The sequence below is a fragment of the Dromiciops gliroides genome, chromosome 6 (assembly GCF_019393635.1).
Source record: "Dromiciops gliroides isolate mDroGli1 chromosome 6, mDroGli1.pri, whole genome shotgun sequence".
Lineage (NCBI taxonomy): Eukaryota > Metazoa > Chordata > Mammalia > Microbiotheria > Microbiotheriidae > Dromiciops > Dromiciops gliroides.
In genome coordinates, this window is record NC_057866.1 from 1,050,483 (window position 1) to 1,077,615 (window position 27,133).

A 27,133-nucleotide genomic window follows, 5' to 3' on the forward strand; every position below is an offset into this window, starting at 1 on the left:
CCAGCCTCGAACGCCCTCTGGTGGCTGCTCCATCCACTGCACTGGTCCTCAGCTTCGGGAAGGGCCCCACAGCACAGCAGTGAGAGCAGAGCCCTCAGCTAAGAGGGGGAGGCCACACCAGGAGGGCGCTACCTCTGGCAAGGCCTGCCGTGCCCCAGCAGCAGGCTAAGAAAGGAGAGTCACACCAACTGTGTGCAGGGACCACTCTAGGTACTGGGACCCCAAAACAAAAATAGAACTTTCTCTGCCCTCCTGACAAGTAATTCTGAGACAGTGTGACGCAATGTGAAGAGCCCTGGCTCCGAGTTTAAATCCTGTCTCTGACGCTCAGTACCTGTATAACAAACACTGCCTAAGTCGTTTCTTTGTTTGGGGCGGCAGATAGAGTGCCAGGCTGAGTGACCCTGGGTGAATCACCTAACCTCCAGTGGCCTCAGCCCCCGCCTCCCAGGGTTTGTTGTAAGGACCACCGTGTGTTGTACATAAATACCATATGAATGCTGGCCATGACGGTCCTACTGGGAAAAACCAACCAAAACATACCCAGCCAGTAAGAAAGCCTGGTGGTCGGAGGGCTCAGGAGGGGGGCTCTGGGAGGGCCAAGCAGAGCACTTTCCAGGCACAAAGAGGAGAGGCTTGGGGAGCATCTGCCAAAAGGCAGCCCCGTCAGGCAGAAAGCTCCTGTGAAGGCGCTGAGAAGACCCCTACAAAGCAAAACCACACCGTGCAAGGGCATCCTCCCTGAGGTGGGGCTAGAGCCGAGGGATGGACAGAGAGGCCGGCGACCTGAAGCCAGCCCAGGAGGCTCATTCCTCAAGGAGAGACCAGAAGGCACGGTCCCAGTGGCCTCAACTCCCACCACAAAGACTAGTGCTCCATCACAGTCCTCCCCCTGCCTCCCTGAGCACCCGAAGCATCCCTCCTGGACTGGGGGCTCACCAGCTCCCAAGGCTTTAGGCCCCATCTCCACGCAGAGAATCCCTGAACCACAATACCCACCCCACCACCTGCAAGTCTCCACCTCAACACCATGTTCTGCAGCAAGCTCCCTCTCAGCCCCTGCCCTCCCACCGGCCCCCCAGAAATCCCAGGGCTCTGCTTGGCTCCTCTCCAGAGTGGAGTGCCACGCCTGGTCGGAGCTGCCTCCACCCCATTCCCCCATAGTCCCCTTCTCTACCCGCCCACAGCCCACGGCCACCAGAGCTCATGCCCTCCTCACCTCTTGAGGGGCTCTCCCTTCTCACAAGCACCTTGCTAAGGAGCAGGGCCCCCACAACCTGGCACCGATGTCGCCAGCCCTTGCATGCACTGTGGCATGGGGTCACTATGCCCTCTCTCCCTCTAAGTCGAGAGGTCCAGCTACGTACTCCTAAACACCCCACACCCTCAATTCAACCCGGCTCACCTTTATTAAGCACCGACTACGTGATGGCCCCTCTGCCCACCAAGGGCTGGCATTCACAGAGGAGAAGGGGAAGGCGCACTAACAAGTGAGGGGCACTGTGGGGGTGGCACCTGAAGTGGAGCTGAAGGAGAGCAGGGATTATGGAGGAGGTGTGGAGGGAAAGCGCTCTGGGCATGAGGAAGAGCCTGGGCAAAGGTGCAGAGGCAGGAGAGAAGCCCCTCCCCACACAGCATTCCCACTTCTCCTTCTGTTCTGTCTCCCCTCACTGAAAGGAGGGGCCGTCTTTTTACCCCTCTTTGTGTCCCCAGCACTTAACACAGTCTCTGGTAAGCACCTGACACAGGCCCAGTCAGTCAGTCAGTCTGTCAGTCTGTCTGGCTGGCTCAGGGGTTTGGCTGGAGCACAGACTGTGTGAAGGAGAGAATATGAAACACACCTGGACAGGGCAGTGGGCGCTCAGATGAAGAGGCACTGAACGTTAGGCTCTCTTACGTGGTCCCGGAGGCAGTTGGGAGCCAAGCCCTAAAGATGTTTTCAGCAGGGCAGCCCCAGGGTCTGGCCTTTCTGTCTTAGGAACGTCCTGGCCAGAAGAGGCCTCAGACTCTACCCATCCCTGGCACCCTGGCCCGGTGCCTGGAGGGCGGGCAAAGCCATGACCAAAACTGTCTCATCAACAAGCAGGTTGAGAGGACAGATGACCCTGAGGGTGTGTGGCACAAGGTCAAGCACAGGCTTCCTGACTTGAGGCCTATGTCCTCACCCCCCTGCTGTGCCACCTCCAAGAATCTCCAGTAGAGTGTCCCCAGTGAAGAGGCTAGAAAACATGCTACCTGCCTGGAGGGATGGCTCTCACTCCAGGGTCTCTTGCGCTGCCCTTGGCTCTGGCTCAGGCCTGCTCTGTTCTGCTGGTCACTTCTTGGTTGGTTTATTTGGGGGCAGGGCAATGAGGGTGAAGTGACTTGCCCAGGGTCACACAGCTAGTAAGTGTCAAGTGTCTGAGACCAAATTTGAATTCAGGTCCTCCTGATTCCAGGGCCGGTGCTTTATCCACTGCACCACCTCGCTATCCCCTGCTGGTCGCTTCTTTACAGCAGAAAAGCTGGAACTGGGCTGGGCTCCATGATATGAATGGGGGGAGGCAGTGCTGGCAAAGACAACCAGTGAGACTGGACAAAGGGCATCCTCTTTTCTTTTGCGGTGCTCCCGCCCCCAGCTGCCACAGGAAATGGCTCCAAGGCTAAGTCCCCAGTGTGGTACTCCCTCCAGGTGGCCTCAGGCCTTCTCCTTTGCTGTTCTCAGAGCTGAGCCGCTGCCTGGTCACTGCCCCCTTGTAATAAAGGTACTTGGAGCAATCAACTCTGGAGGCTGCAACTGCTTCTGGGAACCCAGAGAAACTCCCGCACTTGGCTTTCTGAGCCCCTCAGCGGCTGGCCCCGCCTCGTCCAGTCAAAGCAGCCCCCATGGCCTTCCTTACCCACAGCGCTCCCTCTCCAGCCTCCATGGCTTTGCACAGACCAGGTCCAAACCTGGGGTTCACTCATCCTTCCCTCCTCTGCTTTCCAAAATCTCACCTCGACTCGGCTGAAACTCCCCGTTCTGCCCCAAGCCTTCCCCGTCTCACGCTCCCCCAGCTGCCAAATGACCTGGTATCGGGTGGGTACATTCCTACAGATGCACATGGGGATGGCCATGGGGGCGTCTCTAACCCCACCCCCAAGAGCTCCTCCTGCGCAGGCCCTGTCTCATTCTTTGTCTTTGCAGCTGCAGCTTCTAGCCCCACACCTGGCACACTGGAGGTGCTTAATCAGTGCCTGGTGACTGACTGACACACAGACCACCGCAGACTTCAGTTCTCAAGGTTATAAACTTCCTCAGCCTTCCAGGCTTTCGCCTCCTCCTCTGACACCTCCTATTTCATTCAGACACTTGAACCAGGGTGATCTAAGCAGCCTGTGCTCAGTCAGCTGAATGGGGCTACTGTCAGGCACAGTGGACAGAGCATGGTCCTCACTGGCTGGGTGACCCTGGGCAAGTCCCTTAACCCTGACTGCCTCAAACATCCAGGGCCGCCTCCAGTCGTCCTGATCGATGTCATGCCACTGGCCCCAGAGGGCTCTGGGGGAGAGGATGAGGCCATGACCCTGCCCAGCCCCCCTCCCTTCAATCCTTCAGTGCCAGTCATGGCGTCACCCCAATGTCTCTTTGGGAACAAAGGACAAAACCAACAATAAATAACAGAAGCTGAATGCGAATCATTGTGCTGGAACTTCCTGAACATCACCCCCCAGGCAGGAAGCCCTGGGTTCCCATGCCCCCACTCACTTTTGCTGCTCTTGCAAGGAGGGGCTCCAGGCCTCCAACACGTAGCCATCAAAGTGCTTATTCTGAAAGACAAAGGATACTTGTCACTGGGAGTGCATGTGGGGAGATGGAGGCAAGGAGGTTCTCTTAAGCAAACCCCAAGTAATTTAGCAGCCCGGCTGGGCTTCACACACCTCTCCCCAGCTGGAGGGGCCTGTGGGCTGGAGCTCAGAAGCCTTCAGAGCCTGAAGCTCTCCCAGGTGCCACCCTCATCTCTCCTCATAACTAGGAGTTTAATCCAGGAGCGTGTTTTCTCCCACCTCTTCTCTGTCTTTCTTTATAGTTGACAATGTGACCTCAGAGCCCTGGGCCTGCAGTCCTGAGGTTGGCAGAGGTTTGTCACTGGCCTAGATGGTGGGGAAGGCCAAGTGGGAAAGGGTGAGGATCGAGCAGTGGCATCGAGCAGTGGGGCCGAGAGCACAGTGTGCCCACACAGGGGTAGACATCTCCACAGCAGAGTGGGGGGGTACTGACCAAGCTCAGGGAGGGAGGAGGACAGTCAGAGGGTTCCAAGAGCTGACAACAAACACTCCTAAGTATGGCCTGGCCACAGGCAGCCACAGACTCTCTGCTTAGTACTGTGACAACACTGGTAGAAGGTCCCGCCAGCATATTCGCACACTTCACAAGCTTGTCCAGGCTCCCAGTGAGTTGGACAAAGCCTTTCTCTGGATAGCCCCAAGGTACCCTTCCAGGGGAATCAGGCTCTTAAGAGGTTTTTTTAATATATTTTATTTTTCTCCAATTATATATAAAAACAATTTTTAAAATTTCTTTTTTAAAATGTTGAGTTCTGAACTCTCTCTCTCTCCCTTCCTGCCCTCCCCACTGGCCAGCAATTTGATATAGATTATACACATGCAATTATGCAAAACAAAATTCTATATTAGCCATGTTGCAGAAGACAACACGGACCCCAAAACCCCTCAAACAGCCATGAAAAGTAAAGTTGTTTTTTTTTTTAAGTCTTCTTTAATCTGCATTCAGATGCCATCACTTCTTCCTCTGGAGGTGGAAGAATTTTTCATAAGTCCTTCGGAATTGTCTTGGATTGCTGTATTGCTAATAGTAGCTAAGTCAATCACAGCTGATCATCATACAGTATTGCTGTTACTGTGTACACTGTTCTCCTGGTTCTGCTCACTTCACTTTGCATCAGTTCATGTTAAGTCTTTCCAGGTTTTCCGAAAGCATCCTGCTCATCATTTCTTTCTTTCTCTTTCTTTTTTTTAGGATTTAAAAAATTTTTTGGTTTTTAAAGTAATAAACATTTTAATTTTAGTTTTGGGTTCTGATTTTTATCCCTCCTTCCCTCCCTCCCCTGTCCCCTCCACGAGGCAGTAAGCAATCAGATACAGGTTATACATGTGCAATTATGTAAAACATGACCATATTAGTCATTTTGTATAAGAAAACTTGAATGCAAGAAAAAAATGAAAGAAAGTGAAATATAGCATGTTTCAGTCTGTTCCATCAATATCAGTTCTTTCTTTGAAGGTGGAGAGTATGTTTCATGAATAATCCTTTAGGATTGCCTTAGATCATTGTATTGTTGAGAATAGTTAAGTCTTTCACAGTTCTTCATCAAACAATGCTGTCCCTATGCACAATGTTTTCTTGGTTCTGCTCACTTCACTAAACATCAGTTCATACAAGTCTTTCCAGGCCTTTCTGAAATTATCCTGCTAGTCATTTCTTATAGCATAATAATATCATGTACCATGGCTTGTTTAGCCATTCCCCAACTGATAGGCATTCCTTTAATTTCCAATTCTTAGCCACCATCAAAAGAGCTGCTATTAATATTTTTATACTAACGCATCTTTTTCTCTTTTGGGGGATGTGTTTGGGATACAGACCTAGCAGTGGTTTTGCTGGATCAAAGGGCATGCACAGTTCTATAGCCCTTTGGGCATAGTTCCAAATTGCTCTCCAGAATCGCTGGATATTTTCACAACTCCACCAACAGTGGATTAGAGTCCCAGCTTTCCCACATCCCCTCCGACATCCAATATTTTCCTTTTTTATCATATTTGCCACTCTTACAGGTGTGAGGTGATACCTCAGAGTTGTTTTAATTTGCATTTCTCTGATTAATAGTGATCTAGAGCATTTTTTCCATATGATTATAGATAGCTTTGATTTGTCTGAAAACTGCCTGTTTATATTTTTTGACCATTTATCAATTAGGGAATGACTTGTATTTTTATAAATTTGACTCAGTTCTCTATATAATTGAGAAATGAGGCCTTTATCAGAGATATTTATTTCAAAAATTCTTTCCCAGTTTTCTGCTTCCCTTGTAATCTTGGTTACATTAGTGTTCTTTGTGCAAAAACTTTTTAGTTTTATATAATCAAAATGATCTATTTTACATATTGTTTTACTCTCTATATCTTCTTTGGTCCTAAATTCTTCCTCTGCCCATAAATCTGACAGATAAACAATTCCATACTCTCTTAATTTGCTTATGGTATCATCCTTTATGTGTAAATCATGTACCCATTTTGACCTTATTTTAGTATACAATGTGAGATGTTGGTCTATACCTGGTTTCTGCCATACTGTTTTCCAGTTTTCCCAGCAGTTTTTGTCAAATAAGGAGTTTGTTCCCAAAGTTTGGATCTTTGGATTTATCATATGCTAGATTACTATAGTCATTTATTGTAGTATAATTTGTGCCTATTATATTCCTTTGATCTACCTCTCTATTTCTTAGCCAGTACTAGATTGTTTTTTTGTTTGTTTTTTTGGGGGCAATGAGGGTTAAGTGACTTGCCCAGGGTCACAAAGCTAGTAAGCGTCAAGTGTCTGAGGCCAGATTTGAACTCAGGTCCTCCTGAATCCAGGGCCAGTGCTTTATCCACTGCGCCATCTAGCTGCCCCCCATCACCAGATTGTTTTGATAATTAATGCGTTATAATACAGTTTGAGATCTGTGTGAGAATTGGAATGACACCCCCTGCTGGGAGGGACATTGTGAGCTCTGGCCTGAAAAGAAACCATGTGACTTTGAAGTCTGGAAGTTATGTCTGCCACCTGTGGGTCCTGTCAATCAGTGTTACCAGCCAATTAGCTTGGAGCTCTGTGTGTGTGTGTGTGTGTGTGTGTGTGTGTGTGTGTGTGTGTGTGTGTGTGTGTGTACAGCCCTGTTTCCAGTTTCACAGGAGGCTTCTGGGAGAAGCCACTTAGGAGCGATGTCCTTGTTTCTGGACTTTGGCATGGTGGGGAACTTCATGTGGGTTCCTAGGAAAGGAAAGTTTTTTCTTTCTGGCTATACCGAATAGATCTAAACTAGGATTTCCCATGCTATAAGGAATCTGTTATCAATCTCTCTCTCTCTCTCTTCACTAACTTCTTCTTCTTTTTTTTTAGTGAGGCAATTGGAGTTAAGTGACTTGCCCAGGGTCACAGAGCTAGTAAGTGTTAAGTGTCTGAGGCCGGATTTGAACTCAGGCACTCCTGACTCCAGGGCCGGTGCTCTATCCACTGTGCCACCTAGCTGCCCCCTCTTCACTTTCTCTTTTTTTTTTGGTCAGGCAATCGGGGTTAAGTGACTTGCCCAGGGTCACAGAGCTAGTAAGTGTTAAGTGTCTAAGGCCAGACTTGAACTCAGGCACTCCTGACTCCAGGGCCGGTGCTCTATCCACTGTGTCACCTAGATGCCCCCTCTTCACTTTTTTTTTTTTTTTTTGGTGAAGAAATTGGAGTTAAGTGACTTGCCCAGGGTCACAGAGCTAGTAAGTGTTAAGTGTCTGAGGCCGGACTTGAACTCAGGTCCTCCTGAATCCAGGGCCAGTGCTCTATCCACTGTGTCACCTAGATGCCCCCTCTTCACTTTTTTTTTTTTTTTTGGTGAAAAAATTGGAGTTAAGTGACTTGCCCAGGGTCACAGAGCTAGTAAGTGTTAAGTGTCTGAGGCCGGACTTGAACTCAGGTCCTCCTGAATCCAGGGCCAGTGCTCTATCCACTGCACCACCTAGCTGCCCCTTCTTCATTAACTTCTAATGAACTTTAATAAATACTTAAAAGTCTAAACTCTTGCTAAAGCTTATAATTTAAGGTGACCACTCATTAGATTTTAGACATCACAGCTAGAAATTTAGGCCCTTACATCTGGTACTGCTAGACCACCTTCTTTTGTATTTTTTCATTGATTCCCATGATATCCTTGAACTTTTGTTTTTTCCAGATGAACTTTATTATTTTTTATATATCTATAAAATATTTTTTGATAGTTTTATTGGCATAGCACTAAATAAATAAATTAACTTAGGTAGGATTGTCATTTTTATTATATTGGTTCGGCCTGCTGATGAGCAATTAATATTTTCCCAATTATTTAGATCTGTCTTTATTTGTGTGAAAAGTGTTTTGTAGGTCTGGTCATATAGTCCCTGTGTTTGTCTTGGCAGGTAGACTCCCAAGCATTTTATATTGGCCACAGTTATTTTATTTGTTTTTGTTTTTGCGGGGCAATGGGGGTTAAGTGACTTGCCCAGGGTCACACAGCTAGTAAGTGTCAAGTGTCTGAGGCCGAATTTGAACTCAGGTCCTCCTGAATCCAGGGCCGGTGCTTTATCCACTACGCCATCTAGCTGCCCCCCACAGTTATTTTAAATGGAATTTCTCTTTCTATCTGTTGTTGCTGGACTTTGTTGGTAATATACAGAAATGCTGGTGATTTATATGGGCTTATTTTGTATCCTGCAACTTTGCTGAAGTTGTTAATAACTTCAAGTAGCTTTTTAGTTGATTCTCTAGGATTTTCTAAGTATAACATCATATCATCTGCAAAGAGAGATAATTTTGTTTCCTCATTGCTGGTTCTAATTCCTTTAATTTATTTTTCTTCTCTTATTGCTATAACTAACATTTCTAGTACAACATTAAATAATAGAGGTGATAATGGGCATCCTTGCTTCACCCCTGATTGTACTGGGGAAGGTGTCTAGCTTATCCCCATTACAGATAATATTTGCTGATGGTTTTAGATAAATAGTACTTATCATGTTAAGGTAAGCTCCTTTTATTCCTATGCTCTACAGTGTTTTTAATAGGAATGGGTGATGTATTTTGTCAGAGGCCTTTTCTGCATCTATTGAGATAACAATATGATTTCTGCTGGTTTTGTTATTGATATGGTCAATTATGCTGATAGTTTTCCTAATATTAAACCAGTCCTACATTCCTGGTTTAAATACCACCTGGTTATAGATCATCATTTCTTAAGAGTATTCAATCACACTGATCCAACCATTCTATAGAACAATTTGGAACTATGCCCAAAGGGCTATGGGGCTGTACATACCCTTTGACCCAGTAGTACCACTACTAGGTCTGTATCCCAAAGAGATCATAAAAAAGGGAAAAGGACCCACATGCACAAAAATATTTATAGCTGCTCTTTTTGTGGTGGTAAGGAATTGGAAATTGAGGGGTTGCTCATCAATTGGGGAATGGTATATCAATGCAATGGAATACTATTGTGCTGTAAGAAACGATGAGCAGGTGGATTTCAGAGAAACCTGGAAGGACTTGCATGAACTGATGATTAGTGAGATGAGTAGAACCAGGAGAACATTGTACACAGTATCATCAGCATTATGTGTTGATCAACTGTGATAGACTTGATTCTTCTCAGCAATACAATGGTATAAGAGTTCCAAAGGACTCATCATGGAAAATGCTCTCCAAATCCAGAAAAAAAAAGAACTGTGGAATATTGATGCAGATTGAACCATGCTATTTCTTTTGTTTTGGGTGCTGTTGTTTTTCTTTTTTGAGGTTTTTCCTTTTTGCTCTGTTTCTTCTTTCACAGCAAGACTAAGGCAGAAATTTGTTTAATGTGATTGTACATATATAACCTATATCAGATTACTTGCTGTCTTGGGGAGGGAGAAAAATTTGAAACTAGAAATCTTATAAAAACAAATGTTGAAAACTATCTCTACATGTAACTGCAAAATAATAAAATATTTTTAGAATTTAAAAAAATGATGAGCAGTTAGATTTCAGAAAAACCTGGAAAGACTGAAGTAAACTGATATTGAGTGAAGTGAGCAGAACTAGGAGAACATTGTACACAATAACAGCAACACTGTGTGATGATCAACTGTGAGAGACTTAGCTCTTCTCAGCAATATTGATCAAATTGATCCAAGACAATTCCAAAGGACTCATGATGGAAAATGTTCTCCACATCCAGAAAAAGGAACTGTGGGATCTGAATGCAGACTGAACCATACTATTTCTACCTTTTTTGTTTGTTTGTTTGTTTTCCCTGAGGTTTTTCCCTTTTGTTCTGATTCTTCTTTCATAACATGACCAATGTGGAAATATGTTTAATGTGATTGTACATATTTAAACAATATCAGATTGCTGTCTTGGGGAGTGGGGAAGGAAGGGAGGGAGGGAGAAAAATTTGGAACTAAAAATCTTATAAAACATATGTTGAAAACTATCTTCACACGTAACTGGAAAAAATAAAATACTATTAAGATAAAGGGAAAAATAAAATAAACAAAACAACTTATTTTGGGGAAAAAAAGAGTATTCAATCACAATTATATACCAGAACTTGTTCAGCCATTCCCCAATTGATGGGCATCCCCTCAATTTCCAATCCTTTGCCATCATAAAAGAGCTGTTATCAATGCTTTTGTACATATATGTACTTTCCCTTTTTAATCTTTTTTTTTTTTTGAGGCAATTGGGCTTAAGTGACTTGCCCAGGGTCACACGGATAATTGTGTCAAGTGTCTGAGGCCAGATTTGAACTCAGGTACTCTGAATTCAGGGCTGGTGTTTTATCCACTGCGCCACTTAGCTGCCCCTGTACTTTCCCTTTTTAAAAAAATCTTTAATCTCTTTGGGATGCCAACCAATTTTATAGAGCTTTGGGCATAGATTCAAAATAGTTAGATCAGTTCACAACTCCAACAGTACATTAGTTTGCCAATTTCTCCACATCTCCTACCACATTTGTCATTTTCCTTTTATGTCATATTAGCCAATCTGCTAAGTGCGAGTTGGTACCTCAGAGTTGCTTTAATTTGCTTATATCACTCTTTATGTCTAAATCATATACCTATTTTGAATTCATCTTGGTACATGGTGTGAAATATTGGTCTATATCTCATTTCTGCCAAACTGCTTTCTACTTTTCCCAGCAATTTTTAACAAATAGTGAGCTATATCTCCAAAGCTTGGATCTTTGCATTTATCAAGCATTAGATTACTATGGTCATTTACTACTGTGTCTTGTGCACTTCATCTTTTCCACTGATCCCCTACTCATTTCTTAGCTGGTAACAGATTGTTAGGATGATTCCTGCTTTGTAATATAGTTTGAGATCTGGTACTGCCAGGTCACCTTCCTTTACTTTTTTTTTTCATCAATTCCCTTGATATTCTTGACCCTTTCTTTGTTCTTCCAAATGAATCGTTATTTTTTCTAGCTCTGTACAATACTTTTTTGGGAGTTTGATTAGTATGACACTGAATTCGGGCAGACTATGGTTTTCTTAAATTGACTTGGCCTATCCATTACCAACTAAAATGGTTTAGATATGACTTTATTTGTGTGAAAAGTGCTTTGTAATTGTGTTCATAAAGTTCCTGGGTTGGTTTGTCTTGGCAGGCAGACTCCCAAGTATTTAATATTGTCTTTTGTTGTTGTTGTTGTTTAGCTGTTTTTAAGTCATTCATGGCCCCGTTTGGGATTTCCTTGGTAGAGATACTGCAACGGTTTGCCATTTCCTTCTCCAGCTCATTTGACAGATAAGGAACTGAAGCAAACAGGGTTATATGACTTGCCTAGGGTCACACAGCTAAGTGTCTGAAGCTGGAATTGAACTCAGGAAGAGAAATCTTCCTGACTTTAGGCCCAGCACTCCATCCGCTGAATCACCTTGCTGCCTACAGTTATTTTCTTTCTTTTTTTGTTAATCATAAAAGTATTTTATTATTTTCTAGTTACATGTAGAGGTAATTTTCAACATTAGTTTTTTTAAGATTTCTAGTTGCAAATTTTTCTTCCTCTCTCCCTTACCTCTCCCCTCCCCAAGACAGCAAGTAATTTGATATATGTTATATATGTACAATGACATTAAACATATTTCTGAATCAGTCATGTTGTGAAAGAAGAATCTGAAAAGGGAAAATCCTCAAAAAAGAAAAAACAAAAACAAAAAAGGTACAAACAGTATGGTTACAGTTATTTCCAATGAAATTTCTCTTTTTATCTTTTGTTAATGGACTGATTTGTGTGGGTTTATTTTAAATCCCTCAACTTGACTGAAATTATTTCAACTAGTTTTTTAGTTGATTCTCTGGGCTTCTCTAAGTACACCATCATATCGTCTGTGAGGAGTGACACTTTTGTTTCCTCCTTGCCTATTCTAATTCCTCCAATTTCTTTTTCTTTTCTTATTGCTATACCTAACACTTCTAGTACAACCCTGCACAACACTGGCAATAAGAGGAATCCTTGCTTCGCCCCTGATCTTCTTGGGAAGGCTTCTAACTTATCCCTGTTACTGATAGCGTCGCTGATACTTTTGGAAAGATAATAGTTGGTGTACTTTGCTCTCGAGGAGAACCGAAATAACCTCACTAGGCTGGGGTCAAGGTGCACTGCGTCCAACTGTGGCTGATCAGAATACAAGCTCAGGAGGCTCTGCCACAGGTCGGGCACAAATAGTACATATGAACATTTCAGTGGGAGATGTCTCTAAATTTGTTCATCTCATGTTTCTTTTGAGCTACTGCAATTCTACTTTGCTCATACAGCACATTGCCTTCTTTGATGCAAGCATGCCTTGTTGGACAGTCTTGTACCAGTGTCTCCTAGGTCTCATAATTGATCCCAAAGTTCTCCAGAGAGAACTTGAGAATGTCTTTGTATCACTTCTGACCTGTGTGTGACACCTGCCTTGTGCGAGTCCTCCATAACACAGTCTTTTAGGCCAACAAACGCCTGGCATTTGAACAACGTGGCCAGCCCACTGGAGTTGGGCTCTCTGCAGTGGAGTCTGGATACCTGGCAGTTCAGCTCAAGAAAGGCCCTCAGTGTCTGGCACTTCACCCTGCCAGGCGATCTTGAGAATCTTCCTAAGACAATTCAGATGGAAGAGATTCAGTTTTCTGGCACGGCGCTGGCAGACACCGTCCAGGTTTCACAGGCAGACAGCAATGAGGTCAGCACATAGCTCGGTAGACCTGCACTTTAGGAGGTGCCTAATACCTCTTCTCTCCCATGCTTCCCTCTGGGGCCTCCCAAACCCTGAGCTAGCACTGGCAATGCGTGCCGTCAATCTCCTCGTCTCTGTGGCCTTCCCTGGAGAGTGTGCTGCCGAGGGAAGGGAACTTATCCACAGTATTCAAAAATTCTCCACTTGCTCTAATGGATGGTTCCACGTACGGATGATGTGGTGCTGGCTGGCGGAGAACCTGAGTTTTCTTGGTGGTAATTGTGAGGCCAAAATTAGCACAAGCAGCAGAGAGTGAATCCAGACTTTGTTGCATCTCAGCCTTGAATGTTGTCTCTCTTTCACTGAATGCACAATCATCTGCAAATAAAAAGTCATGCACCAACTGTCTGTCCACTTTAATCTTGGCTTGTAGCATTTTCAAGTTAAGTAAATTACTGTCAGTGCAGCAGCTAACCTTGATTCTGTGTTCATCCTCACTGAAGATGTCTGGCAACATGGCTGAAAACACCACGCTAAAAAAAATGGGAACAAGCATACATAGCCCTGCTTCACTCCATCAGTGACTGGGAAAATTTGAGTGTAGTGTCCATTTTCAGAGCAAGATTGATACTAATGATCACTTTAAGGAAAGCTCCATGTATTTCTATGCTTTCTAATATTTTTAATAGGAATGAGTGTTGTATTTTATCAAAAGCCTTTTCTGCATCTATTGAGACAATCATATGATTTCTGTTGTTTTGGTTACTGATTGGTCAAATATGTTTTCCTACTATTGAGTCAGCCCTTCCTCAATTTTTCCTTTTCCTCTCTTATTTAATTTTCAAAATCCATTTGTGAGTTCTTCCAGGAAATTGGGGGGGGGGAGGGCTTGTGACCAATTCACATTTCTCTGAAGCTCTGCATATAGTTTTGATTTCATTGTCTTCTTCTGAGTTTGTCTTGATCTTCCTGTTACCATAGTAACTTTCTATGGTCAACTTCTTTTTTATTTTTTGCTCATTTTCCTGGCACTGTTTCAAGCTTCAGGCCTTTCTTGCTGCTGTTTTCAGAGCTAGCTCAGGGGGGCGGGGTGCACCTTGTGGCTTTTCAGTTCTTCCAAGGTTGTTGTTTTTTGTGCTTTGTTATCAAAGAGGACCATGACATCAAGGGAATGTCATGATATGCAGTGAATTGGATTGAAGTGAGGCAGGGCTGTGTAAAGTCATTAACCTCACTCTCTCTTCCAGAGCCATGTGGGTCTAGTGGCAAGATGTACATCAGGACTGGAGATGGCCCTGGATGTTTAAAGCAGTTAGGGTTAAGTGACTTTTCCAGGGTCACACAGCCAGTAAGTGTCCAAAGTGAGATTTGAACTCACGTCTTTCCAACTTCAGGGGCCAGTGTTCCATCCACTGTGCCAACTAGCTGCCCCAGTCTTACAAGGTGGTGTGATCTAAAGCGAGGTGTAATCAATGCTCTCCTGCCCTGTGGTCTCATCTGTGAGCCACCAGAAGTACTCTTCTCTACTGTGAGCATGGCCCATGCACCCCTATGAGTGTAAGAGCTAGTGAGCTAGTGCTCCTCTTCACTCTGGGACTAAGACCCAAAGCCATGTATGGACAATGCAACAGGGTCCTACACCCAGTGTAGGCAAAGGATCCCCTGTAATCTCCTGACCAATCCTTCAATCCTCTTATTATCCATGGCTTGAGAGCTCGTGAAGATGCTATTGCCACTGATGAACTGCCTCCAAGGCCTGCAGCTGGGCTCCAGGTGCAACTGCCATCCCACTGGGACAGACCTGTCCTACTGATCTCCTAAGCTGTTGTTTCACCCTGACCTTTTGTTGGTTCTGCCCCTGCAGAATTCGACTGGAGAGGAACTGGGGAGAGCTCAGGTGAGTGAGACGCTTCCTTGGCTCGGCCATCTTGGCTCCACCTCCCCAGGAGAGGTCAGCAGCAGGACTGTGGTCGAAGGTGGGCCTTAGAGGTAATATGCAGCTGGCAGAGCCGGCCACCTGGAGACCCCTGAGGCTGGAGGGTTCGGGACATTTTGGTTGGTATCAGAGCAGGATGGGGTTTTCTCAGTTTCACTCTGACCCTCAGGCCTGTCAAATGAGCCAGATCTGGGGAGCACTGGACCCTCTGGGCATCTAAGTGAATCCCTCTCCTTCTATCAGCTGGTCTCTGTTCTGGGTGCAAGCAGGCTGCCCATCCTGAGTCCCTGGAAGGGGATTCCTGACCAGCAGTTGCTAGGGAGCCCTGTTCCAGTACCCCACACTCTGAGACCTTGAGATCTGGGGAAAGTCACCAAGCAAACACTGCTCCACGGGAAAAGCAGCTTCTTGGGCCTCACACTAAGGATCCAATGGAAGTCATTCCCTTCTAAGCTTGAGCGGCTATGCCACCCCAAGGAAGTGAAGAGGAGGGGGCAGCCCAGCAAGAGAATCCATTCACGAGGCAGGAGAAGCCAGCTGGTCGGTGGTTAAACCACCACCATCCATCTCCCAGCAGGACAGAATCAGAGCAAACTGGGAACTAAGCTCCCAGGCCAGCCTGCATGCCACAGGCATCCTGGCACTGCCAAGACCTACCTTTGCCACCTGGACCAAGGTCTTAGCAAGTTCTTCTATCTCGTCTTCACTGCTAAACAGGCTTTTGTAGTCATCCCGAGTCCACTTGTCAAACAAGATCCGGGGCACTGAAAAGGATGTGCCAGGGAGAAGGGTGAAGAGCTATGGGAGCTGCCCATACTTCTACCCTTTAGGGGGTTGGCTTTGGGGGTCTTTGGAGGAGGAAGAAGAGGAGGAGGGGAAGAGAAGGAAGAGGTAGGAGGGAAGAGGGGGAAGGAGGTGGGGGGGGGGAGAAGGGAAAAGGAAGGAAGTGGGAGAAGAGGGAGGAGGAGGGAAGGAGGTGGGGTGGGGGGAGAGGGAGGAGGGAAGAGGGGAAGGGAAGAGGTAGGGGAGACCCTGTCTACAGTAGTAAGCTCACTAGACCCTGGGCAGCCCAAAAAGGAAAGCTGGCGATAGAGACAGACAGATGCACATGCGCCCTCTTCCACCTGTCTCTGTCTGTTTCCCTCCCTGGCACCTGGTGAGGCTGTGAGCCCTGCTTATCAGCCCTCCCTTCCTTAAGGCAAGGGTGCTCTCCATGGTGCTGATCTGTGGGTCTCCAGACTGCTGGAGCAGAGGCACCACATTGGGGAGCTCCCTCACCCAGCCCCCCCCCCCCCCCCCAGCCTGCTCCCTTTCCACATGCCCCACTCACCGATGCGGACATTTTTCGTTTGCTTCTTAACGCTTTTCATCCAGTCTGTTAGAAGAGCAAGAGAAGATGTGTGAAAAGGCCCCCATGAACCCTCTGGACAGAACTGACCATATCAACAATAGAACTCCTGTGTCCTCGTGACTGTGACATCAGTCATAGTGGCAGCTAAGAGGCAGCTCCAGAGAGGGAGCCCAGCCCAGCCCAGGGGCTGCCTCTCCCCCTCGGACAGGGCTGGCCAGCAAACTACTCACTTCACAGACAACCCTGGCCTAGTCCTGAGCTGACCGGTCCTGGCACAGCATCCAGAGTGTCAGCAGCTCCAGCAGCCTGCCAACATGTCAAGAGGTCCGGAAGGGCCAGGCTCCCTTCTCCCTCAACTCCTGGCCTCCACCCAGGCCAGCCCCAGGCTAGGAGGCCTGTTAGGCTTCCCTCCCCCAGAATGGCCTGGCCTAGTGACCCTACTGCAGAGGAGGCCGGGATGGGGATCTCGCCCCTTAAGCCCCACCAGGATTCTGAACTCTCATTCAGGTCTCCTCTTTTTGGCAAGGTCAGTTCTGGCAGTCTGTCCCCAAGCATGGGCCTCAAACACTACCTGGAAGAGCCAGGCACTGTGCTGCCAAGGGAATATGCCCCACTGCCCCATACAATGACAGTTGGGGGGGGGGGTGGTGTCTACACTGTGTCAAGATAATGGAATGTGATAGATGAGATTTAGCAGATACTCAGGGGCCCACCTGGAGACTGGTTTAAACTGATTGAATTGGATAAGGTGACTGACTACTGACTGGATTATTGGCTTACTTCGAGTTTACTGGATTTTAAGCACATCTGGCTGGTACTCAAGGGTACTTAAGAAAGTAATTGTTCTCAGAAGCTAAAAACTTTGAACTTTACATTGAGATCACCTTCTGGTCCAGTGAACCAATGAATTTGAATGACACTAGCCAATCAGCTTGAAGAACTTCCCATTTCTGGGAGGGGAACCGGAAGGAGGAAGTGGACTCTCGTGAGAGAGCTCGGCCTTTTTGGCTGCGAGAGCTGTCGTAGTGGCAGAGAACTTGAGAAGTGGGAGCTTAGGAAGGCTAGAATTGCCAGGTTATAGGAAATCTGTTCGCAATCTTTCTCTTTCTTTTACTATTTTTCAATAAACCCTTAAAAAACCTAAACTCGTTTATCAGTGATTTTAGTCAGTTTCCCCCAAAACTGGGGGAGACAGATTAGAACCCACATTTAGAATTTTAAATTACACAACCCCCCATATGTGTACACACACCACAATGTGTCCTCAGAAGATGTACCCACACACCCACATGCATACATACCACAGTGTCACATACATGTATACACATACCACACAGCGCACAGATTAGCATAGATACACAACTCACACACTTGCACACATGTGTACACACATCACACATTCGTACACCCCCATGTGTACTCACAGAGACACACGCTCAGAGAGCCTCCTCCCCCTCCCCTTCCCCACCCCTTCCTCCCTCAGCCCTCAGGCCCATACCCAAAGTGGCCTGAGCACTGCCCGTGTCCTAGAGCTGACCACAGGGCCCTGACCCGACCCCAGCTCTCCCTTCCAGGCCCCTGCCCCCCCCCCCAAGCAGACAAATGGGTGCCAGGTGAGGCAGGTACCTTGGTCGGTGTCCTGAAGGCCCAAGATCTGGTATAGTTCTTGGCCCCGCCTCTTCACCTGCAGCCAGACTGGAGAGATCATTGTGAACTTGTTCCCAAAAATCTTGGCGATATCATAGCCATGGTTGTTCCACTTGCAAGAGGACAGAGCAGAAAGCAGAAGAGTGAGGACCCCTGGTGGGTCTGGCCTGAAGCCCCAGGTCAGGGCTGGGGCTGGCACTGAGGCTCACAGGGCTGGAGCCCTGGGCAGGGGTACCCGAGACGATGAAGGCAATCTCCTGGAGGGATTAAGGAGGAAAGCGAGGAACCAGAGGACTTGAGGAATAACCCGCAGTGAGGCGTCTGAACTCCGGTCCTCAGACTCCAGCCCCAGCCCCAGGCGGGTCTCCTGGGCCAGTGGCTCTGGACTTGACGGGCCGCAGCAGAGGGCCCATGGAGGAGCTGCCCTGACCCTCAGAGGTCCTGCTGAGCACCCACAGCAGGTGCCTACCCACTGTGCTCCCTGACCCAGGCCAGCTTCTCTGCTGGGCCTGTGGTGGTCTCCTTCCTGCTGTCGGAAATCCTTCCCGGCCAGGTGAAAGTGACCTCCCCTTCCTGGGGTCTTGGGGCCCTCTGGTCAGTGTGACTGTGGTGTAGCTTCCTCCTGCAGCCCTGTGGCCCCCCTTTTCTTTGTTTCTCACTCTTACACACACACACACGCACATACACACAGCACAATATACATGCATACATACACTATACATGTATACGTGGCACAACATACACACACTACCCCACACATGATACAACACACATGTACACCCATACAGGCACACACGGCACAGCACACGTGTACAGATACACTCACATGTGTGTGCACATACACACTTAGGGAGTCCCAAGGCAGGGAGAAGACCCCTGGGATCCAGCACAGGACCCAGTGTGGAGAAACTGCTCGATAAACGGCCGGGACGTAAAGTGGGGTGCAGGCCCTGCTCCTTCCCTGTTTCCTGCCCCCAAGGACACAGCAGCTGAGGTACAGACATGCCGCCCTCTGCAACACCTCCTACATCTCAGACTTGGAGGCCTAAGGGACCCCGCAGGGCATCGTGGGCACCTTTTCATTTGACAGTTTGAAACTGAGGCCCAAGAATGGGAAAAGGACTTGCCTACAGTCATGTAGCCTGCATAGAAGCTGGACTTGAACTCAGGTCTTCCTGATGCCGAGCCCAGAGCCACTTGACAAGCTGGCCCTTCCTCCTTAGTCCCGTGGCTGCTGCCTGGTGCTACTCTAATAACGGAGGCACCTGGGTTTCCGGTCTCTCCTCTCCCAGCCATTCTTAATACCGGCCTAAGACACTTTCCTCTGCTCAGTAACTTTCTGTGGCTCCCTACTTCCTCCTATCTCTTGTTCTTCAAGGCCTTCCCCATTTGGCTCCAGCCAACCTTGCCAGGCTCATTACTTAGCGCTTTCTTCCACACCCTTCCTATCCTGACCAACACTGCTTCCTGGGCAGCTGGGGGCGTGGGGTGGGCGAGTACCACACTGTACAGTCTGGAGTCAGGACGACCCAAGTTCAAATCCAGGCTTAGACACTCACTCATTGTGTGACCCTGGAAAAGTCCCTTAACCAACATTTGGGGATAATAATAGCACCTCCCTCCTCGGCTGGGTGAGGATCAAATGAGACAATAATGTAAAGTGCCAGCACAGTCCCTGGCACACAGCAGGTGCCTAATAAGTGTTCATTCCCTTCCCTTTGTGTCTGGCCTGGGTGCTTTGGTACAAGCTGCCCACCTCTGGAGCCCCCAGCCCCTCAGGGCTCATGTCATACATGAGATCCCTGACCCCCCTCCAAGGTACCTGGTCTTTCCCCCAACCCAGGAAGTACTTTGTATACTCCTGCCTGACTGCTCTGTGTCCCTGTAAACTGTAAGTTTCCTAAGAGTGAAGGCTGTCCTGTGCACATGTGTGTGTGTGTGTGTGTGTGTGTGTGTGCATGTATGTGCATGCACGTATATGAAGGTGGCCCTGAGGCAGCCTCCGTGGTCAGTGGGGCATACCTAGGAACTGCTGCAGGGCCCCCTTCACCAAGATCCTTGGGGACGGTTCCAGAGAAACTGGGAAGGCTTGTGGGCACCAATGTGGGCAGCCCTGCAGATGTGCTGATGGAGGCCGGCGCTTCTGGGCAGTCCCAGACATGTTTCTTACGAGCACTTTGTTTTGTTTTGTAAGTTGGGGGCAGGGAGGGGTTGTTAATGGGAAAAAATGAAATTTAATTTCAGCTTTAAAAAAGAATTCTAGCCATGTCCAGACTGAGGGCATCTGGATTCTGGGCAGACTAAGGAAGGGTCTGTCTAGAGCACTGATCAGGCCCCTGCCAGGTGCCAGGCGCTGCTCCAAGGGCTGGGGCGTGGTTCACACAGGGTCCATGGAAGCCAATCTAGAGAGGAGCAGGGAAAGGCCCCCTGGCAGCTGGGAGACCTGGCTGAGTCCTAAAGGGGGCCAGGAGGCAGAGGGGCAGGAGAAGCCTTCCAGCCAGGGGGGCCAGCCCGTGCAAAGCCTTGGAGGTAGGAGATGAGTGTCATGGGACAGGACAAGTGAGGGCACAGTGGCAGACCCAGAGAAGGCAGGGAGGAGGGCCCAGGGAGGGCTCACCACACCCGGGGACTTTACACCCCAGCCTGAAGGGCAGAGGAAGCCAGAGTTTACAGAGGGGAGAGAGGCTGTGTAAGTAACCAATCACACCATGGTACAATGGATGTATGAACACACACACACACAGTGCACACATATGCACGCAGGCACACACCCACCCACCACTATCACACACAGATGCATAGTATGTGCACTACACAATGCATGCCCCTCACAGCCAGACATGCATACAAACATGATAGACACATACACACATGAATCTTCCCCACACAATCACACATGCACTCATGAACACTCACACACATGCATATGAATATTCCCCACACACTCACACACACGAATCCTCCCCACACACTCACACTCACATGCAAACGCGCACACGAATCTTCCCCACACACTCACTTATACACATGCATATGAATCTTCCCCACATACACGTGCACTCACATGCATGTGAATCCTCCCCATGTACACACACACACACACACACACACATTCACACTCAGACCCTACACGGGTGCCTCAGCTTCTAATGGGCAGCCACAAGCGCCCCCCATTTTGCCCTCCCTCCCTTCTCCAGAGGCACTGGCGCCCGGCCCGCTGCCCTCCTTACCGGCGTGACGTAGCCCAGGATGTGCCCAGGGAAGTGTCTCTGCTTGGTCTTGTGGGCACAGTAGCTGCTGTGCTCTAACACCACGTCCTGAGCCTTGAGGTCCGAAACCACTAAACCCCGTTCTTGGACGGTCAGTGTGGACAGCTGGGTCTGGGTGAGGAGAAGACAAAAACAAGACAGAGAAGAGGCCCCTAGTTAGCATGTTCCTGGTTCCTCCTAGTGCCCCCCTGCCACGGGAAGGTGCAGCTGGCCTGGGCACTTCCTTCAGACCAGCCAAAGGCTGCCAGAGGCTGCATCAAGGAGGGCCTGGCACAAGAGAAGTGTCCCGGACACACGGTGCCCAAGGCCCCGGCCCTCCCGGGCCTCCAGAAAACAGCTGCCACTGGCCTCCCTAGGCAGGGCCTTCCTATTGAGTCCAGGCTCTGTGCCTCAAACAAGGGCAGGACAGGCTCCTTGGGGGCGGCTGCCCAGGCTGGACCACACGGCCTCTTCCTTACCTCACCTGGCCCCTCTCCCATCACCAAGCCTGGCCTGCTACTATGGCCTCCTTCCCCTCAAGAGCCCCCAGACTCAGAGACAAATGCCTCAGCCTGTCCTTTGCCACCTGGCTCCACCTCTCGCTAGACAGGTCCCGTCCCACATTTCCTCCCCGTGTTCTTGACCTCCTTGCTGTTCCCCGGGCATGGCGCCATCTCTCACCTCCACGCCTTTGCCCTGGTGGCCCCCCCCATGCCCACATGTCTGCCCTCCTCTCCTGTGCTCCTCAGAATGCTTAGCTCCTGCCCAGCACAGCCTGCTCTGTGCCCCCAGCGTTTGCTGACCCCCGACTGTGCCACTGTTAGGGAGCTCTCCCCCGCCCCACAGTTCTGTTTTCCATGCTCGGATGGCAGGGACTCTCAGGTCTGGCTCTGGGGACCCAGCGCTGAGCGTGCTCACGACAGATGAACACTCTGGGGACTGGGTCCCAGTGTAAAATACCCAAACCTTCCCCAACGGATAAATGGTCAAAGGGTACGAACAGGCCGTGTTCAGATGAAGAAAATCAAAGCTATCAACAGTCAGAAAAAAATGCTCTCAACCCCTATTGGTTAAAGAAATGCAAATGGTCACCTCCCATCTATCAGACTGGCTAATGTGACAGAAAAGGAAAATGACACATGCTGGAGGGGATGTAGGAAAACTGGGACATGATGCATTGTTGGTGGACTTGTGAACTGGTCCAACCATCCTAGAAAGCACTTTGGAATTATGCCCAAAGGGCTATAAAACTGCACACACCAAAAATACCACTGCTAGGTCTGTACCCCAGAGAGATAAAAAAAAATGAAAACATTTATAGCAGCTTTTTTGTGGTGGCAAAGAATTGGTGTCCACTGGGGATGGCTGAACAAGCTGTGGTCTATGGTTGTCATGGAGGACCACTGTGTGTAAGAAAGGACAAAGGGATGCTTTCAGAAGAAGCTGGCATGAGACCTCCATGAATGGATGCAAATGAAGTGAGCAGAACCGGGAGATCGTTGGGCACAGGAACAGCAGCGTTGTCCTGATGATTGCCTGGAAAAAACTTGGCAGCTCTCAGGTACCCCGCTGTCCGAGACAGCACCCAAACGCTCACAAGTGAAGTGCTGCCCCGCCCCCCAACTGGTGAGAGAACTGACAAACTCTGAGTGCAGATGAAATAGAATTTTCTCACTTGTTTTCAACATGGCTAATATGGAAGTGTGGTTGGCCTGATTTTGAATGTATAATTGAAGCCATTTTATGTGCCTTCTCAGTGGGTAAGGGAGGGGGATGGAGAGAGAGAGAATTTGGGACTCGAAACTGAAAAAGAAAAGAAGGCTGAAAATAAACAAATGATGAATTTAGAAAATGATCATATTTAAAAAGTAGACACGGAAGGGGCGGCTAGGTGGCGCAGTGGATAGAGCGCCGGCCCTGGACTCAGGAGGACCTGAGTTCAAATCTGGCCTCAGACACTTGACATTAGCTGTGTGACCCTGGGCAAGTCACTTAACCTCCATTACCCCACCCAAAAAACCCAAAAAGTTGACAGAATGATGGAAACAGGAGTGGGAAAAACAAAAAATGAACACAAATTCTCACTTAAAAAAATGAATGCTTCTCTGATCGATTATATGGGAGAAACCATCCAAATGTTTCCCACTGGTGCTGGGGGCCTCAGGAAAGGAGAAGCAGCCTTGTGGTGGTCCTGGGTCCAGGAAGTAACCCTGCCTTCCTGTCCCAAGAGCTCTAGCAGCCCCCACTGAGTCAGCTGGGAAGAGGAGTCTGCATTTTCCAGGGTCCCAGGCTTTTTTCTTTCTCTCTCTTTTTTTTTTTTTGCGGGGCAATGAGGGTTAAGTGACTTGCCCAGGGTCACACAGCTATTAAGTGTCAAGTGTCTGAGGCCTGATTTGAACTCAGGTCCTCCTGAATCCAGGGCCAGTGCTCTATCTACTGCGCCACCTAGCTGCCCCCAGTCCCAGGCTTTTTTAAGAGTGGATCATGGCAACCCCCGCTTTAAAAAGGCCAGAGACAAAAGTAGAAAAGCCAAAGCAAACTCTGGTCTGGCCAGGAAAGGAAATGCAGCTGGAAGGAGGTAGGTCTGGTCTGGGCGGCGGAGGTGAGGTTGCCTCTGGGATGCAGGTGAGGATGCTCGAGGGACAGAGCGGGGACTGGCTCACTCACTCCTCCTCCTGACCCCTTCCTCAGATGCCCCACCAGGAAATTCACAGGCATTCTGGGTAACAACAGATACCCCCAAGGCCTCAGTCTGAGCAAGCGAGCAGCCAAGAGCACAACGGGTACAAGCCGGGGGGGGGGGGGGGGCGGCAGAGACCCTGGCCCAGAGACCACTCTGCTCCTGGGGCCCACGCCACAGTCCTACCTTCTCCTGCAGAGTTTTGGAGGTCACTTTTTTGGGGTCTGACTTGGCCAGGGTCGCAGCACCAAAGGCCCAGGCCAGGGCAAAGCAAATCAGAGGCGGGAGGCTTCTCATGGTCGGGGCCACACCAGGCCACGGAGCTCTGCTGGATGAGGAAGGAAGAGAACAGTTCAGGCTTTGGGGCTTTCTACTTTATGCGGTGCCTCTGCTCATGGCAGGCTCCAGAACCTGACATCTGCTGACAGCTGGGACCACGGAGCTGGGTCAGGAAGAGCCTCCCACTCGAGCCAGCCAGTGGGGCATAGTCCCAGCCTCCTCCCAGCTGGGCCCACAAACAGAGGAGAGGGCACTGGCTCTCTGGATGGGAGCCGAGCAGGGAGCTGGGGCCTTCCTGGTGAGGACACAGGGAGGTCCTGGGCCACCGGGCCATCGGCACTGACTGCCAGAAAAGCTCCACAAAGAATCGAGCTCAGACCAAGCCCCCCGGAGCTTCAGGCACTCAAGTCATGTCCCCTACAAGTCCTGAGGCTCCCCTGAACATCTGAAGGCAACAGCCAAGGTCAGGCAGGAAGGATGGTGGCCAGAGGAAATCCCAGACCGATCCAGACCACCCTCTTAAGCACAGGAAGCCTCCTCAAGTCGCTTGAGATCCACCCCAGTGGAGAGGGCAGAGGATGGGGCGGGTCACCAAGAAGCATTTCTTGGGCCCTCAGCCCTGGATGAGGGGTTTGAGGGAGAGGATGAAGGCAGTGAGGGGAGTCTGCAGGGTGGGGGGACCATTCCCTCTGGCACACCTTGCTGCCCATCCCTAGGCAGAGCAACGAGCTGAGTCTAAGGAACCAAGGCCCCTTCCAGGGAGACACAACCCCCCCCCCCCCCCCCCCCCCCCCCCGCCCCACTGCCAAGCCCCACTGAGAAGATGCTTAGTCACATCTATACACCTGAGGAAGACTGGGTGCAGCTGGCTGGGGGGAGGCGGCATGGAGCTGCCAGACGACCCAGGCAAAGACCTGCTGGCTTCCAAGGGGCCCTGGGGCTCTCACCAGCTCCACTTCCTGAAAAGCCCTGGGCCCTAAAGGGATCCCATCTGCTCAATGCCCCCCAAAACCAATAGGCCAAGAAGTCCCGAGCCCCAGAGGGGCCTCCACTGGCCTCCCTCCCCAAACCAACAGGCCAAGAAGTCCAGGTCCTAACAGGACCAAGCACCCACCAGGTCATGGAGCCCAGGGCTTTAAAGCCCCCACCCCCATAATGCTCAAGAAGCAGCAGGGCCGGAGAGGAGCATCAGAGGACGCGGCATTCAAGGGCATGAGAAGGACCTGCAGGAGACCCCCGGGCAGCTTCAAAAGGGGGCAAGTCCCTGCTTTTCCCTCCTCAGGGAAGCAGCTTGGACAAAGGTGGGGAGAAAGCCAGCCAGTGCTAGCCGGGCTCTGACCGGTGCTGGCAGAAGCCAGAAGAGGGGTACCCACGGTGGGTTCGGCCACCTCTGACCCTCTGCGGCCACTGCCCCGGGCATCTCCAGCTCCCCTCCGCCGTGGTACAAGTGCAGAGAACCGAGCAGGACGCCCAGCACAGAGCCAATCCTAGTCTGCCTCCCTCTCCTCATCAGTAAAATCACCCCAACCTCCCAGGGTGGCCACGACACTCGGCTGCTTAGTGGTGCTTAGGGTGCCTGGCACACCATAGGTGCTCAATGCTTGTTTGCCTCCCTGGGACAAACGGAAAGGGAATTGCTACAAAGCAAGACGATGGAGTGGGGAGGGGGGAGAAGGGGCACAGGGCAGGGGGGGTCACGGTGTAAGGGGTGGCAGCGAAGGGAAGAATCATGACAACGCGGCGACACCCGTCACTGTCACAGCTGGCGCGGCCGGTGACCCTAGGAGACGGGATCGCATTGGCCTATTTGACAGATGGTTAAACCGAGGCAAGCAGAGGTCAAGGGGCTTGCTAGAATCTGAGCGGGATTTGAACTCAGGACGTCTAGCCACGGTGGCGCCCCCTGCCGGCATGGACACTTGGAGAGCACACTGAGGGGGAAGGGGTTTCCCAGCACCCTCGGCCCCACCCTGGGTCCCTCTAACCCTTTTACGGATGTGGAAACCGAGGCAGAAAGCAGTAGAAGGGGGCAGGGCGCCCACAACCCCCCCTCCCCCCGCCCCGCAGGCCGCTGGGCCTTCGCGCAGCCTCAGTTTCCCAGCCGGTCCCTCCGTAGGGCGACGCTCACCTGCGGGGCGAGGAGGCTGGGCTCCCAGAAGGGTCGCCTGGAGACGGCCGGAAGTTGCTGGTGCCGGCCAGGAAGTCCCGCCCCACGTGGGCTCCATGCGAGCGGAGCAGTGGCGGGAGGCAGGCAGGCGCAGCCTCAGAAGCACCAGCCTTAGCGCGGGGGGAGGAGCCACGGAGGCCGACGTTGTGACGTCACAAGGGCGTGGAAGGGACCCGCTGGGGAGGTGGGGCCACCGGATGGGGCGGGGCCAGAGGGAAGGGAGGGGGAGAGGAGGTCATAGAGAGGGCGTGAACTGTTAAAGGAGCAGATTATTTCGTGCCTTTTGCGGGTTCTTCCTCCTCCGGGGCACAGCTGAACCCCAACCCTGGGGGCGCTCCAAGGCTTCTGCCCCGAACCTCGTTTCTTTCCTCTGTCTCCCTCCCTTTTTTCTCCTTCCCCCTGTTCTCTGCTTCTCCCCTCCTCCCCTCCTCCCTCCCCTTCCCTCCTCCCTTCCCGGAGTATCTCACCCCTCCTGACTGTTCTCCACGTAGCTAGGAAAGGGAGATCACTAGAGTAGAACCGATCACGTTACTTCTCTTGCTCAAGAATCCACCCTATAGTAAAAATAGCTAACGTTTATTATTAACCCATTTGGTCCTCACAACCACCCTGGGAGTGAGGTGCTGCATTTAACTCCCATTTTACAGAAGACACCCAGGGTAAGTGACTTGCCCAGGGTCGCAGAACTAATCCAGTCTGAGGCTGGATTTGAACTCAGACCCTGCACTCTACACTGTACTACCAGCTACAAAATCTTTATTCCAGAATTGAAAAGCCTTCAGCGACTGGCTCAGCCCATCTTCAGCCACCTCCAGTGCCCCTGTGACTAGACCCAGTCATGTTCCACGGCTCTCTTATGGACATG

General features: G+C 49.8%; 1 protein-coding gene across 3 annotated transcripts in view; it reads right to left on the reverse strand.

Moving 5' to 3' along the window:
• The window catches only part of CHID1 (chitinase domain containing 1), an 84,993-nt gene extending 58,625 nt beyond the window's left edge, over positions 1-26,368 (reverse strand). For 2 of the 3 annotated variants that reach the window (XM_043972429.1, XM_043972427.1), the window contains exons 1-7: positions 26,230-26,368; positions 24,009-24,150; positions 21,125-21,274; positions 17,874-18,006; positions 16,227-16,271; positions 15,554-15,660; positions 3,728-3,789 (exon numbers count right to left, since the gene is read on the reverse strand). In XM_043972429.1, coding sequence (XP_043828364.1) covers positions 3,728-3,789; positions 15,554-15,660; positions 16,227-16,271; positions 17,874-18,006; positions 21,125-21,274; positions 24,009-24,119 — 608 coding nt within the window. In that variant the 5' untranslated portion in view covers positions 24,120-24,150; positions 26,230-26,368. The remainder of the gene's footprint in view (positions 1-3,727; positions 3,790-15,553; positions 15,661-16,226; positions 16,272-17,873; positions 18,007-21,124; positions 21,275-24,008; positions 24,151-26,229) is intronic. The other variant, XM_043972428.1, reaches the window with a different exon arrangement.
• Between the last annotated feature and the right edge of the window lie 765 nt (positions 26,369-27,133).